Here is a 12,450-nt window from a genome sequence, read left to right on the forward strand (position 1 = left end):
AGGTCATTGGTGGTAGCTGGGCACCATCTAGTTCTTCTGGTCTCAGGCTGATGAAGTCTCTGGTTTATGTGGCCCTTTCTGTCTCTTGGGCTAATACTTTACAATATGGAATTCTTAATTGTGAAACAGAGCATAAGCAGTTAACAATTGTCCAGGATTTTCATTACATTGTATTTCTATCATCCTTCCCACATCATAAGAACACATGCTCTTTTGGTTAAAGTACTAAAATGTTAAATTATTTATAGCATGACAACAAAATTTTAAAGATTTAAAAGTATTCTCCTCCAAACCTGTAGTTTTGATTTGGTCTCCTGACATCTCTAACCTACTCTCTCTTTCAGTCAGAGAAGGAAAAAAAATGTAATTTAATGAGTGTCTACCAAGCCATGTATTGTGATGGATGCTTTCATATACTATACCTAAACTTCTGTGAAGTTATTATGACTTTTTTTTAAACAAATAAAGAAGTGGAAGCTCAGAAATGTTAGGAAACTCACCCAAAAGTCACAAAGTTAGCATGAGATAGAAAACTATATCTGACAGATTGCTAAATCAGTACTTGCTCCATTCCACCAAATCAGGCTGCTGGGGCAGGATTTAAAAGCAGCGCAATCACTTGACCAATATTCTTAAAACTGACCATGATCACCACACTTTAGTTCAATAAACATGGAATATTCTAAATTATCATGAAGGTGGTGCTCACTACAGGAAAACAGAATGGCTTACTTTAGGGCTGGGTTCTCTTAACATATATATCAATCACCTTCAGGAGATTAAATGAATAGAGTTTTGGGAATGTGAAATCATAAATCCACAATCCCAAATTCCCCCTGGGGGGAAAAATAGTGGTATCTATAATGCTCACAATCAACTGGAAGATTGTATGATGAATTCTTCAAATTCCCTATCAGAGAGCTTCACTTCAATGTTCTCCAGAATGGTTCAAGGTTATTGATATCAATCTTTCCCTCTTAGGAAAGAGAAAGAACCATGAAAAAAATATTATAACTCTACAACATGAAAACAACTATTGTCTGTATATGATCATTACTATGTCCATCATGAAGTCCAAATAAAATTTATCCAAGTGGCAATGAGGTTTAATATTAGAATTAAAAGTAGAACTTATTTAATTAGGCTTATGTTGAAGAAAGGAATCCCTGAGTGTGCAAACAGTTAATGTGCTCAGCTGATAACTGAAAGGTTGGAAGTTCAAGTCCATTCAGAGGCACTTCAGAATAAAGCCCTGGAGATCTACTTTTGACAAATCAACCACTGAAAACTTTATGGAGCACAGTTCTACTCTGCCACGCACACGTGGGGTCATCATGAGTCAGTGCCAACTCGAAGACAACCGTTTTTATTTTGAAGAAAAGCCTATTCAACACAAAGTTCTATAAGGAGGCTGAGTCTAAACCTCAGCTCTAACATCATCTCCTTTATCAGACCTTCCCTAACCATCCTATCTAAAATAGCCTTGCCAAAGCCTCTCTCTAATATATTACCTTCTTTTTCTTTCCTATCACTTATTGCTTTCCAAAATTATCTCATTTTTGATTTATTCATTTCTCCCTCACCTACTAAGGAAATGTAAGCTCCATGAAGGCAGGAACATTGTCTGATTCACCACTGTATCTCCTATACCTAGAGAAGTGCCTAGTACAGTAAGAACTCAATGAATGTTTACTGACTAAATAAATTCTAACGTTGAAGGCAAGCAATCTAATACTAATACTTCGGATCAATAAATAAGGTTTATTTTTGTTGTCCAGACTACCTAGAAAGGTAGTATCTGTTGCTAATAAAATCCTGAGTTCACTACTTCACTTTTTGCTAGGTAAACCCAAAGGCTGATTTTTCCCTCATCAATCAAGATTGGAACTTCTTTCCAAGATTCAAAATAATTTTATCATGGTATGCTGTTATTGTGGGCTATGGAATCGATTCTGATTCATAGGGACCCTATATGACAGAGTAGAACTTCCCCATAGGGTTTCCCAGGCTGTAATCTTTACAGGAACAGATCGCCAAGTCTTTTCTGGAGCCACTGGTGGGTTCCAATCACTGACCTTTCAGTTAGCAGCTGAGTGCTTAACCATTGTGCCACCAGGGCTATCAAGGTATACTAACTGATAGATATCTAAAATTACATATCTATAAAAACAATTTATAGGGGGTGGCAAGATCCACAATCTAATCTCTAGGTAATAGAACAAGAATCAAAGCAAAAGGATAACAGTTGTACTGCCTTTTCATCTTACCTTTAACAGCCTCTGCTGTATCTATCAGCTTCCTCTGACTTATTTTTCTCTCATCTATAATAAAAGAAAAATATATAGTAATTCATGAACAATATGAAAGGTTAAAATATTGTATAAAAAGTCTAAAAGTTAAAATTTGTTTTAGAGTTTTGTGTGACAGCCCTTCCAAATGAAATGAAAGTGGACAATTCGGAAACTTTCATTTAAAGTATGTGTGCCATCAAGTCGACTCCCACCCATAGTGACCCTATAGAACAGAGTAGAACTGCCCCCATAGGGTTTCCTAGGCTGTAATCTTTATGGGAGCAGATCACCAAGTGTTTTCTCCCCCAGAGCCGCCGGTGGGTTCCAACAACCAACCTTCTGGTTAGCAGCCAGTGCTTAACCATTGCGCCACCAGGGCTCTTTTTTTAAAACATATAATTTCTCCCAACTATCTTGGCTCCTTCCCCTTTCGCCCTCCATTTGATCCTTAATTCCTACTATTTTTATGATACTCTCATACTTGACTAACAGTTTGACTTGAAATGGTATCCCAAGGCACTCTTTTTTCTTTCTGCAGCTTTTAGTATTATCCAGTGTTCTAAAAGAAGCCCTGGTGGTGCAGTGGTTAAGCAGCTTGGCTGCTAATCAAAAGGATGGCTGTTTGAACCTATCAGCCAATCCGTGGAAGAAAGATGTGGCAGTCTGCTTCTGTAAAGATTTACAGCCTTGAAAACCCTATGGGGCAGTTCTACTCTGTCCTATAGGGTTGCTATGAGTCAGAATCCACTCAAAAGCAGGGAGTAGTGTTCTAAAAGCTGACGATGATATGCCTCGAGATGATTCTTTTTTTATTCATTGTGCCGTGAATAAGAGCAGAACAGATCATTCCTCTAAATCCCCAGGGCCAGGGTAAGCACAGTAAGCCACCTATGCAGTATAATTTCGAGGGCTCTGAGACAGATACTCTTTAACAACAGTTCCTCAACCTTCTCGCCTGTTGCATGAAACTCTGTCCATAGGGACGTAAGTTTTCCTTTCTATAACTGGTGGCATATAATATTAGCTTGAGTGGTTTAATGAAGCAACTGCGAACAGAATGATAAGAATTCCATTCAAGATAGATCCTTGGTATCTTGTACTGTGTGTGTGTCTTGTACTTCATGTCTTGTAGCGTGGTATAGCAGAAAGAGTACTGACTTGAAGTTGAGAGATATGGGATTTGATCCTGGCTTTTGCTATTAATTTTCTGAGTAACTTACATACAGCATGTCATGTAACCTCTCTGGGCCTGTTTCCTTAACGTAAAAATAGGGGGTTGAGCAATCTGTAAAAGTGGGTGGTTGAACCAGATGATCTCTCATGTCCTTTTTGGAGTCTGTAGGTGCCACACAGGGCTAACCACATGACTACTAACCAAAAGACTGACTGTTGGAACCCCTCATAGGTGCCTTGGAAGAAAGGCTTGGCGATCTGCTTCCGAAAGGTCATGGCAACTGGTAGTGTAATGCCCTTTTCAAGTCAAACATTGGAATGTCTATTATCTCACATTTAATTCATACTGGGGTGTAAATGGCTGCTCACAAACCATTTTCTCAAAGTAGATTGACAGAAGGATGGCAATGGATGACTGAAGAGAAGAAAAGGAAAAGAAAGTTGAATTGCGTATTACGTGTTGAAATATATAGAAAAGGGGAGACTGAGGCATAAGAGACAAAGAATTTTGCTTGAGGCCAGAAATAGAAATGATTGACTTTGACTAATAAATACTATCTGTCTTTCTTCACTGAATTTTGCGTTTAGTTTCTATTGACTAGATTCATTGGAAACAACTAACATCCTTTGTTTTTCAAGTAGGGGCAATTTTAAAGCACATTACCTGTAAAAATTCAGAGAAGTTAGGACCTGGTCAAAGACTGCAAAGGGTACTATTCTTCCAAATGCGATATCCAAAGAACTGTAGGTTATATATGGTGAATAGCTCACACTAAGAATGAACATTTCTTAATCCAGTCATAATTTCGCACATACCTTTAAGAACCTTAACTTCATCCAGAAGTGTATTCAGATCTACATTCTCATTAACTGTAATAAAAAATAATTTCAACAACAGAGTGCTGTACATATCAAATCTAATATTATATTCAAAACTTGGGTATGGAATAAAGATTTGATTCAGAATCAGGAAACTGCAATGATGGGATAAGAGGCAAATCACATCACCTCTTTTCCCCATACTCTCTCATATGGGCCCTTCAGCCTGCCCCCATTTCCAGCCTGGGAACTGTTGAAAGTCTACGTGCTTATCCTGTGGATCCCTTCCATTTCTTGCTATCTAACTTTCAGACCTCCTCTTTCCTTCTACTTCTACTCATTTACCCTTTTATTTTTCTTTGTCTTGTTTTCTTTTCTGAGGCTAACCACAGCATGTCTTTAACAGCAGACTTACTCTTACATATTGCTTAAGCTTGGTGGTGACACCAAAGACTTAGAAGAGAAGATACTATTTTAATATATTTAACACTTCACATTTATAAATAAATTCCAAAGTTCCAATATGGCAAAATAAGTACTGTGTAATGAACCCTCATACATAAGCCTAACTTTCTGTAAAAATATTAGTAATGCCAGAAATGCTTACCATCAACTGATAAATGTTTTTGTAGGTTCTGAAATTCCTGCTCTGTGAGCTCCACTCCCAAATTCTCCAGAACAGTGTTTAGATTTTTGGCAGAAACCTTGCCTCCTTAACAAGATGAGAGGAGTTAAAATATATGTATGTGTGTGTGTGTGTGTATGTACATGATCACATGCTCTCAAGACACACACAAATATGGTGATGGGATGAGGATACACTATTTCTGTACCATGTGCTTCTCAATGTCAATGTAAAAAGTGAAGTTGCACAATGAAATGTTCCAAAATTCATATAAACATAAAAATATGAAATAGAACCTCATACCATTAACCCTAGTCCAAGGATCAGAATTATACCTCTGATAACAAGCCTAAAACAGTTTTTTTTAAATGTAAAGTATGTAATTGTCCACTAAATTTCACCAAGTAGGTAATAATTCAATTATTTTACCTACTCATATCTGTTGCTGTTGAGTGAATTCCGACTCACAGCAAACCTATAGGACCTTCTGTAAAGATTATCCATATATTGGATAAAACCAAACCAAACTCGTTGCCATCAAGTCGATTCTGACTCATAGCGACCCTATACAACAGAGTAGAACTGCCCCATATGGTTTCCAAGGAGCGGCTCGTGGATTCGAACTGCCAGTCTTTTGATTAGCAGCCGAGCTCTCAGACACTGTGACATCACTAGTTACCACCTATACCAGGAGTTTCTGTGCAGATCTAGAACATGACCACTTTAACAAAGCCAGATTAAGTTAGATTATTTATAAGAAATATATAAAGAGATCATGGAAGTTGTTTAATAGCTTCTCTTTCCATGAAAGAAATTCAGTATCAATGGACACAGATTGCCTACCAATCAATAAAATATGATTAACATTTTACCGTACATGAAATAATATGAACATTAAAAATCATTGCTTAAAAACTTCAAAGCAAAGTATAAAGGAGAATAAAAGAAAATATACCAAAATATGGACATTTGTTATCTTTGTCTTTTCGTTTTTTTTTTTTTTTTAACTTTCCTCTTTATGTTTCCCTTGGAGCCCTGGTGGCACTGTGGTTAAGACCTCGGCTGCTAACTAATAAGTTAGCAGTTCGAATCCACCAGCTGCTCCCTGGAAACCTCATGGGGCAGTTCTACTCTGTCCTATAGGGTCACTATGAGACAGAATTAACTCTACGGCTAAGGGTTTGGTTTTTGGGTTTTGGTTATGTTTCCCTTGTATTTTCTAAGCTTTGTATACAGTACTATGAATATGCATTCTAATAATCATGGACAAACATTTTATAGGCTTTAGTAAAATATTATTGCAAAGGATCAAGATTTTAATTTTATGTCTTCTTGTCTTATTACTCACTTTTAAGAGTCTTCATGGTATTCATCAATTTAAGCTGATTTATCTTCCCATCAGCTGTGAGACAAGATACAAGATTTTAAAGAGAAGCAGTAATTGATATGGAAAATCAAAGAAAAAGCACAAAGACTTGAAATTATAAAAAACAGTATAAACAGTAAGTCTTTAAAAATTATTTTCCCTGGAATTTTACCTTCTCTTTAAATGGAGTATAGTGTAGCTATTTTTATGGCACCTAACAATACTCAATATGTGTAAAACTACATTTTAGAATTTAAAGTGTCTTCTGAGTTATTATAATCTATAATCTTTGGTTTGATAACTTTTGAAAGTATAGAGAACAAAACATAATGTCAACTCTCAAAAAAAAACCTTCAATGCACACCGCCCACTCACACACACTATTTTGTAGAATGAAATCCAGATCCTCTATGATCTAACCTTGCCTACTTCTATAGCACCGACTTGCTCTTTCTTTTACATATATATATGTACACATATGTATATATGTATATATATGCATATATGTATATTTTATTTATTTTGTTGTTGTTGTTGAGAATATACACAGCAAAACATACACCAATTCAACAGTTTCTTCATGTACCATTTAGTGACATCGATACATTCTTTGAGTTGTGCAACCATTCTCACCCTCCTTCTCTGAGTTTTTCCTCCCTCATCAACATAAATTCACTGCCCCCTAAGATTCCAATCTAATCTTTTGAGTTGCTGTTGTTGATTTGATCCCATATAGATAGTTCTTGATGGCACAGTGGTTAAAGCTCTCAGCTGCTAGCTCAGCTGCTAACCAAAAGGTTGGTGGTTCGAACTCACCATCTGCTCTGAGGGAGAAAGATGTGGCAGTCTGCTCCTATAAAGGTTTACAGCCTTGGAAACCCTATGGGGCAGTTCTACTCTGTCCTATAGGATCGCTATGAGTCAGAACCCACTCAGTGGCAGTGGGTAGATAGTTCCTAAAAGAGCATAATGCTCAAGGCAGACATTTTTTACTAGTTAAGCTAAACTATTGTTTGGTTTTAAGAAAACTGCAGTGGATATTTTTGGTTTAAGGTTTAAAGATTATCTCAGGGAATAGATTCAGGGGTTCATCCAGCCTCAATGGCTCCAGGAAGTCTGGGTCACTCTTTCTTTTTTAAACTACTCCACAGATTCCGTTATTTACAGCTGCCTAAAAGCAACCATCATTCGATTCCTCCTACTCTCCCTCCAATCCTCCTCCCATCCTTCCACAGATATTTATTTATATGGACACTCAGTAATGTGGAATTTTTAACACTTTATTTTGCATTTTCCTTCATATTCTGTCCCCCTTCCCCAGTTAAACTATAAATTCTTTGATTGCAGGAACTCGCCTAATTCATCTTTGTATTCCTTTTGCCTAGTACAACTCCTGGCACATAGAAGGCCCTCAATAAATAAATATTCGTTGAATGAATAAATGAGCAAACTAAAAATGAATCACAGTGGGATTAGAGCTATTTCTCATTAAAGACTACAACTGTTAACTTTCATGATTCACCACTTTATTAGAGCATCACTTTATTGCCCTCCTTCCCATTTGTATTCCGATATAAGGGAGGAAAAACAACTAACATTTACCTTAGACATTATTTATGTTACTTCTTTAGTTCTTAGAATAATATTTAAAGTATAGTCCCTGTTACATAGTACACCCAAAACCAAACCCATTGCCATCAAGTTGATTCCAACTCACAGCAACCCTATAGGACAGAGTAGAACTTCCCTATAGGGTTTTCAAGGTTGTAATCTTTATGAAAGCAAACTGCCACATCTTTCTCCCGTACAGCAGCTGGTGGGTCAAACCACCGACCTTTCAGTTAGCAGCCAAGTGCTTAACCATTGTGTCACCAGGGTTCCTTATTACGTAGTAAGTTCTGTGTAAATGAAAGCTACTTTATTACTGTCATTGCTTAACCGAAAGAAATTAGAATTTCAGGAATTTCTGGCACAGGTTACTCTTAGTAGCTTGGAAGGCAGAACTTTCTTAATATCCATTTAAAATCTTACTGCTAATTTTAAAAATCACAACAAGAAACACACACACACACACACACACACGCACACTCCATTCTTTAGTCGAGGATATTTCTGCATGCTTTTATAGTACTTAAAAGTACAATATGAGTATTTCTTATAATTAACTCTAACAGAAGGAGTCCTGGTGTCACAATGGTTAAGTACTCAGCTGCTAACCAAAAGATCGGCAGTTCGAACTCACGAGCCAATCTGTGGGAGAAAAGACCTGGCAACCAGCTCCCATAAAGATTTCAGCCTAGGAAACCCTATGGGGCAGTTCTATTCTGTCCTACAGGGTTGCTAGGAGTCGTAATCAACTTGGCAGCACACAACAACAACAATAACCCTATCAGCCCTCTTTGAAGGGCACCGAAATAAGTGAAATGCTCACCATTAGCTGGGAGATGATTTACCAACTCCTTTTGTTCCTCATATGTAAGTTCAATCCCCATATTGTCCAGGAAGTTGTCCAGGTTACAGACCTCGATTTTTTCTTTGAAGACATGGGGAAGTGAATGACAAGAAATTGAGATTTCCTAATGATTTTCAGGTGTGAAAAAAACATGCTTTATTTTGACACAGTGACAATTGTTCAAACAGAATGCAGAGAGTTAAAATAGAAGTCGTTCCCTTAATTATACTTCAATGGATCATGATAAATGGATAAGGCTAGAGTAAACACTGTTGGGTATTTATGGTAACATAGACAATCAATTCATATAAATCTGACTTGAAAGCAAAACATTGATTTGAGTCTTAATTCCTAAATCACTCTGTTGACTACATTCACCTGATAATATTAAATATTTTACATGTTGATTTTTCTATAGATATTTAGGTTACAATTAACTTCACATTGATTACATAAAAATTTTTAATTTTTAGTGTCTTCAAATTCTATGGTGCTGACAAAAGCAAAAAAAAAAAAGATATATTTTTTTGCCAAAATACAGATAAACACATAAAAGAATAGAAATTTTTCTTCCCATGGAAAGATATTCTCTTAAGAACCTTAAAGCCTATTGTAGAGAAATACCCACCTAAAACAACAACAAAAAACATGTATTTGTGGTAAAATAAAAAAATTCAGTTTTACTAAAGAATGTCTTGATGAAGCAGTAAAAGCTATTATTAATGAGATATATTTTAATATTATGTAAGATAAAATGGAAGTACATAAGGTACTTCTGCTATATACTGAACTATGAAAGTTTCTCTTGAGGAAAAGCACTGTGCAGTTGAGTTGTGAGCTACATTAGCTGTTTTTTTCACAGACACCATTTTTATTTGAAAGAATGACTGACAGATAAACTGTTGTTATTCAGTCTTGGGTATGTGGGAGACATATTCTTAAAAATGAACAAAGTAAATCTGTCAGACTTCAAGGAAAAGAAAACTTACAATGTTTGTTGTCAATGATAAAATTTGAGTTTTCAAATGAAAATAAGAATTTTGGATAACTTGTATCTGCCACCATGAGCTTGAGAGCTTCCCAATGGTTTCAGACTTTTCTTATGAGACTGGTGGTTATATCAATGAATGTGATTTGAAAAATATATTATATGATGACGTGTCAACATTTAGAAGATCTACAAAACTCAATGATCCAATATTTTCCAAATGATGAACAATAAAAAAATTCTGCAAGGATAAAAAAATCCATTTAATGTTCAAAACTGACAAATAGATTTTAATGTTTAACAGAGCATGAAAACTTCACTGATACTAGGCTTTCGGATTCCACATTGTAACTAAATGTTAGGAAACTACCACTAGTCAAGTTTTATTGTACTCTCAGAGAAGAATATCCACAATTATCTGAAAAAACTATAAAATATTTCTCTCTTTTCCAACTACATATTTGCGTGAGGCCAGATTTACATCATATAGTTCAACCAAAACAACCTATCACAACAGATTGAATGCTGAAGCAGATATCAGAAGCTAGCCAGACATTTAAGCTATTTATAAAAATGCAAAACAATGTTCTTTTTCTCAATAATTTTTTTTTTGTTTCGGAAAATACAGTTACTTTTCATTAAAAGTATAAAATTTATGCTAACATGTAATGAGTTTATTATTAGTATTTTAAAATGAATTCTTAAATGCTTTAAAATTTTCTCAGTTTTAATATGGTAAATATCAACAGATACCACTCACATAAACAAAATTTTTCTGGAATCCTCAATAATTTTTAAGAGTATAAAGGAACCCTGAGACCAAAAGGTTTGGGAACCAATAGTATAGATAAATCAGCATATAGTGGTACAGCATATTATTTAAAGATATGGAAGTGATTATTAAAGATCTAAAACCAGAAGCATTAAAGTAGTTTTCTCAAGGAGAGTGTTACTGGGAATGGGGAAAGATGGAATGAGGGACTGTTTATTTTAATTTTAGTCTTTGTGTACCATTTGAATTATATAACCATCTTAATAAAATACAAGGAAAAATAAAAAGAAATATGGAAAAGCATCAGACTATTGCTTTTATCAATCTTCTCATGATAACTTTTTGTTTACCTTTAAGATTCTTCACAATCTCTTTCAATGTATTCATATCCAGATCTTCATCAGCTATAAGATCAATTCATATACGTAAGCATTGGTACTCAAAAAATAAATCATATTTGGTAATTTTCACAACGTCCTCTATAATTTTCTCACCTGTTGTATGTCTCTGTTTCTTCATTTCTATAACAGGGAACATAATACTACTTATCTCATAGGCTTTGAGTAAGCATTAAAAAATATAAGTAATGTACTTAGATACCACGTGCCTGGCTCACAGCATATGCTCAATAAATTACAGCCATTAATTTTATTATTTTTAAAATTAACAGAAGCAGAGTTTATACCTATTCTTCTAATATAAAGAGAGACAGTGATATCACTTTTTTTTCCATATGTTTTGGACTTAACACTTAATGATAATAACATCCCTTTAAAATATAGACTCCTATTTAGTTAATTTTTCTGTCTAATCTCTATATGTAACATATGTCTCTTGAGCTTATTATAATGGCCTGGAGAATAGCTTTTAATGGAGAGTAGTCAAATAAATACACTTAAATATATGGCGAGAAAAAATACTCTATATTCAATGTTTTGGCTCTTCATATTTGGCAAGGCCCATAAAAAGAAGATAGGTAGATGTTATTTTAATTAGCAAACAGTTACAGGTCATGGCAGCATGACTTGATGTTACCCCGCAGTCTCCATGTATATGCCAGATAATTACGTGCAGAATATATAAATACACACACACACAATTTTTGGAACTATAATTATGAAACCAAGAAACTATGAATCAATGATAAGAAACTTTGGTGATATGCTCTCAGACAAACTTTGTATAATGTGACTGATGCAAACAAGTCATTCGATTTCTGATTACTTGAGAAGGAAATAAGAGGTTTTTTGAATTTCTTTTTGGATCGATCCTAATTAACAAGTATTAAAAAGGTTTTATTCTATGAATTAAGGAAATCTAATAATTTTTTAATGTAAAATAGTACCTACATAATTCTTGATTTTTTTTTTAAAGCATGTCCATTCATTGTCACACATACATGCATTTAGAATGTGATTCCCCAAACTAATTGACAGTATTTTTCCAGACTGGTCACAGATTGTAAACTTATGTTGGAGCCATAAAATACAGGACATTGACTACTATGCTAAAGAATTTTGACTGAAATATAGGCAGTGGGTATGTTATAAAAGAACTGTAGTTATGAGGGGAATGTACTAGTTTTAGAAATGCCCTTGTTTAGTATTTAGCACAAACAACTTGCAAATAATTCAGAAAAAAGAAACTAAAATGAATATATTTTTAATAAATTTTGTTTATATATTTTATATGTTTATATATAAAACATACAAACATATATTTTTATAATTTATATATATATATATATACACACCAAACATTGCCGTCAAGTCGTTTCTGACTCATAGCAACCCTATGGGATGGAGTAGAACTGCCTAAAATGGTTTCCAAGGCTGTAAATCTTTACAGAAGCAGACTGCCATGTCTTTCTCCCACAGAGCGGCTTGTGGGTTTGAACTGCCGAACTTTTGATTAACCACCAAGTGCTTTAACAACTGCACCACCAGGGCTCCATATATGGTATA

At 34.9% G+C, this 12,450-nt stretch overlaps 1 protein-coding gene across 1 annotated transcript in view; it reads right to left on the reverse strand.

Annotated features, from left to right (window-relative positions):
- LOC101342993 (uncharacterized) overlaps window positions 1-12,450 on the reverse strand; it is a 512,538-nt gene that overhangs the window by 297,164 nt on the left and 202,924 nt on the right. Inside the window, exons 36-42 of the mRNA XM_023729385.1 lie at window positions 10,981-11,007; window positions 10,837-10,890; window positions 8,706-8,807; window positions 6,257-6,310; window positions 4,891-4,995; window positions 4,281-4,334; window positions 2,268-2,321 (exon numbers count right to left, since the gene is read on the reverse strand). Coding sequence (XP_023585153.1) covers window positions 2,268-2,321; window positions 4,281-4,334; window positions 4,891-4,995; window positions 6,257-6,310; window positions 8,706-8,807; window positions 10,837-10,890; window positions 10,981-11,007 — 450 coding nt within the window. The remainder of the gene's footprint in view (window positions 1-2,267; window positions 2,322-4,280; window positions 4,335-4,890; window positions 4,996-6,256; window positions 6,311-8,705; window positions 8,808-10,836; window positions 10,891-10,980; window positions 11,008-12,450) is intronic.

Source organism: Trichechus manatus, unplaced genomic scaffold (genome assembly GCF_000243295.1).
Source record: "Trichechus manatus latirostris isolate Lorelei unplaced genomic scaffold, TriManLat1.0 scaffold00028, whole genome shotgun sequence".
NCBI lineage: Eukaryota > Metazoa > Chordata > Mammalia > Sirenia > Trichechidae > Trichechus > Trichechus manatus.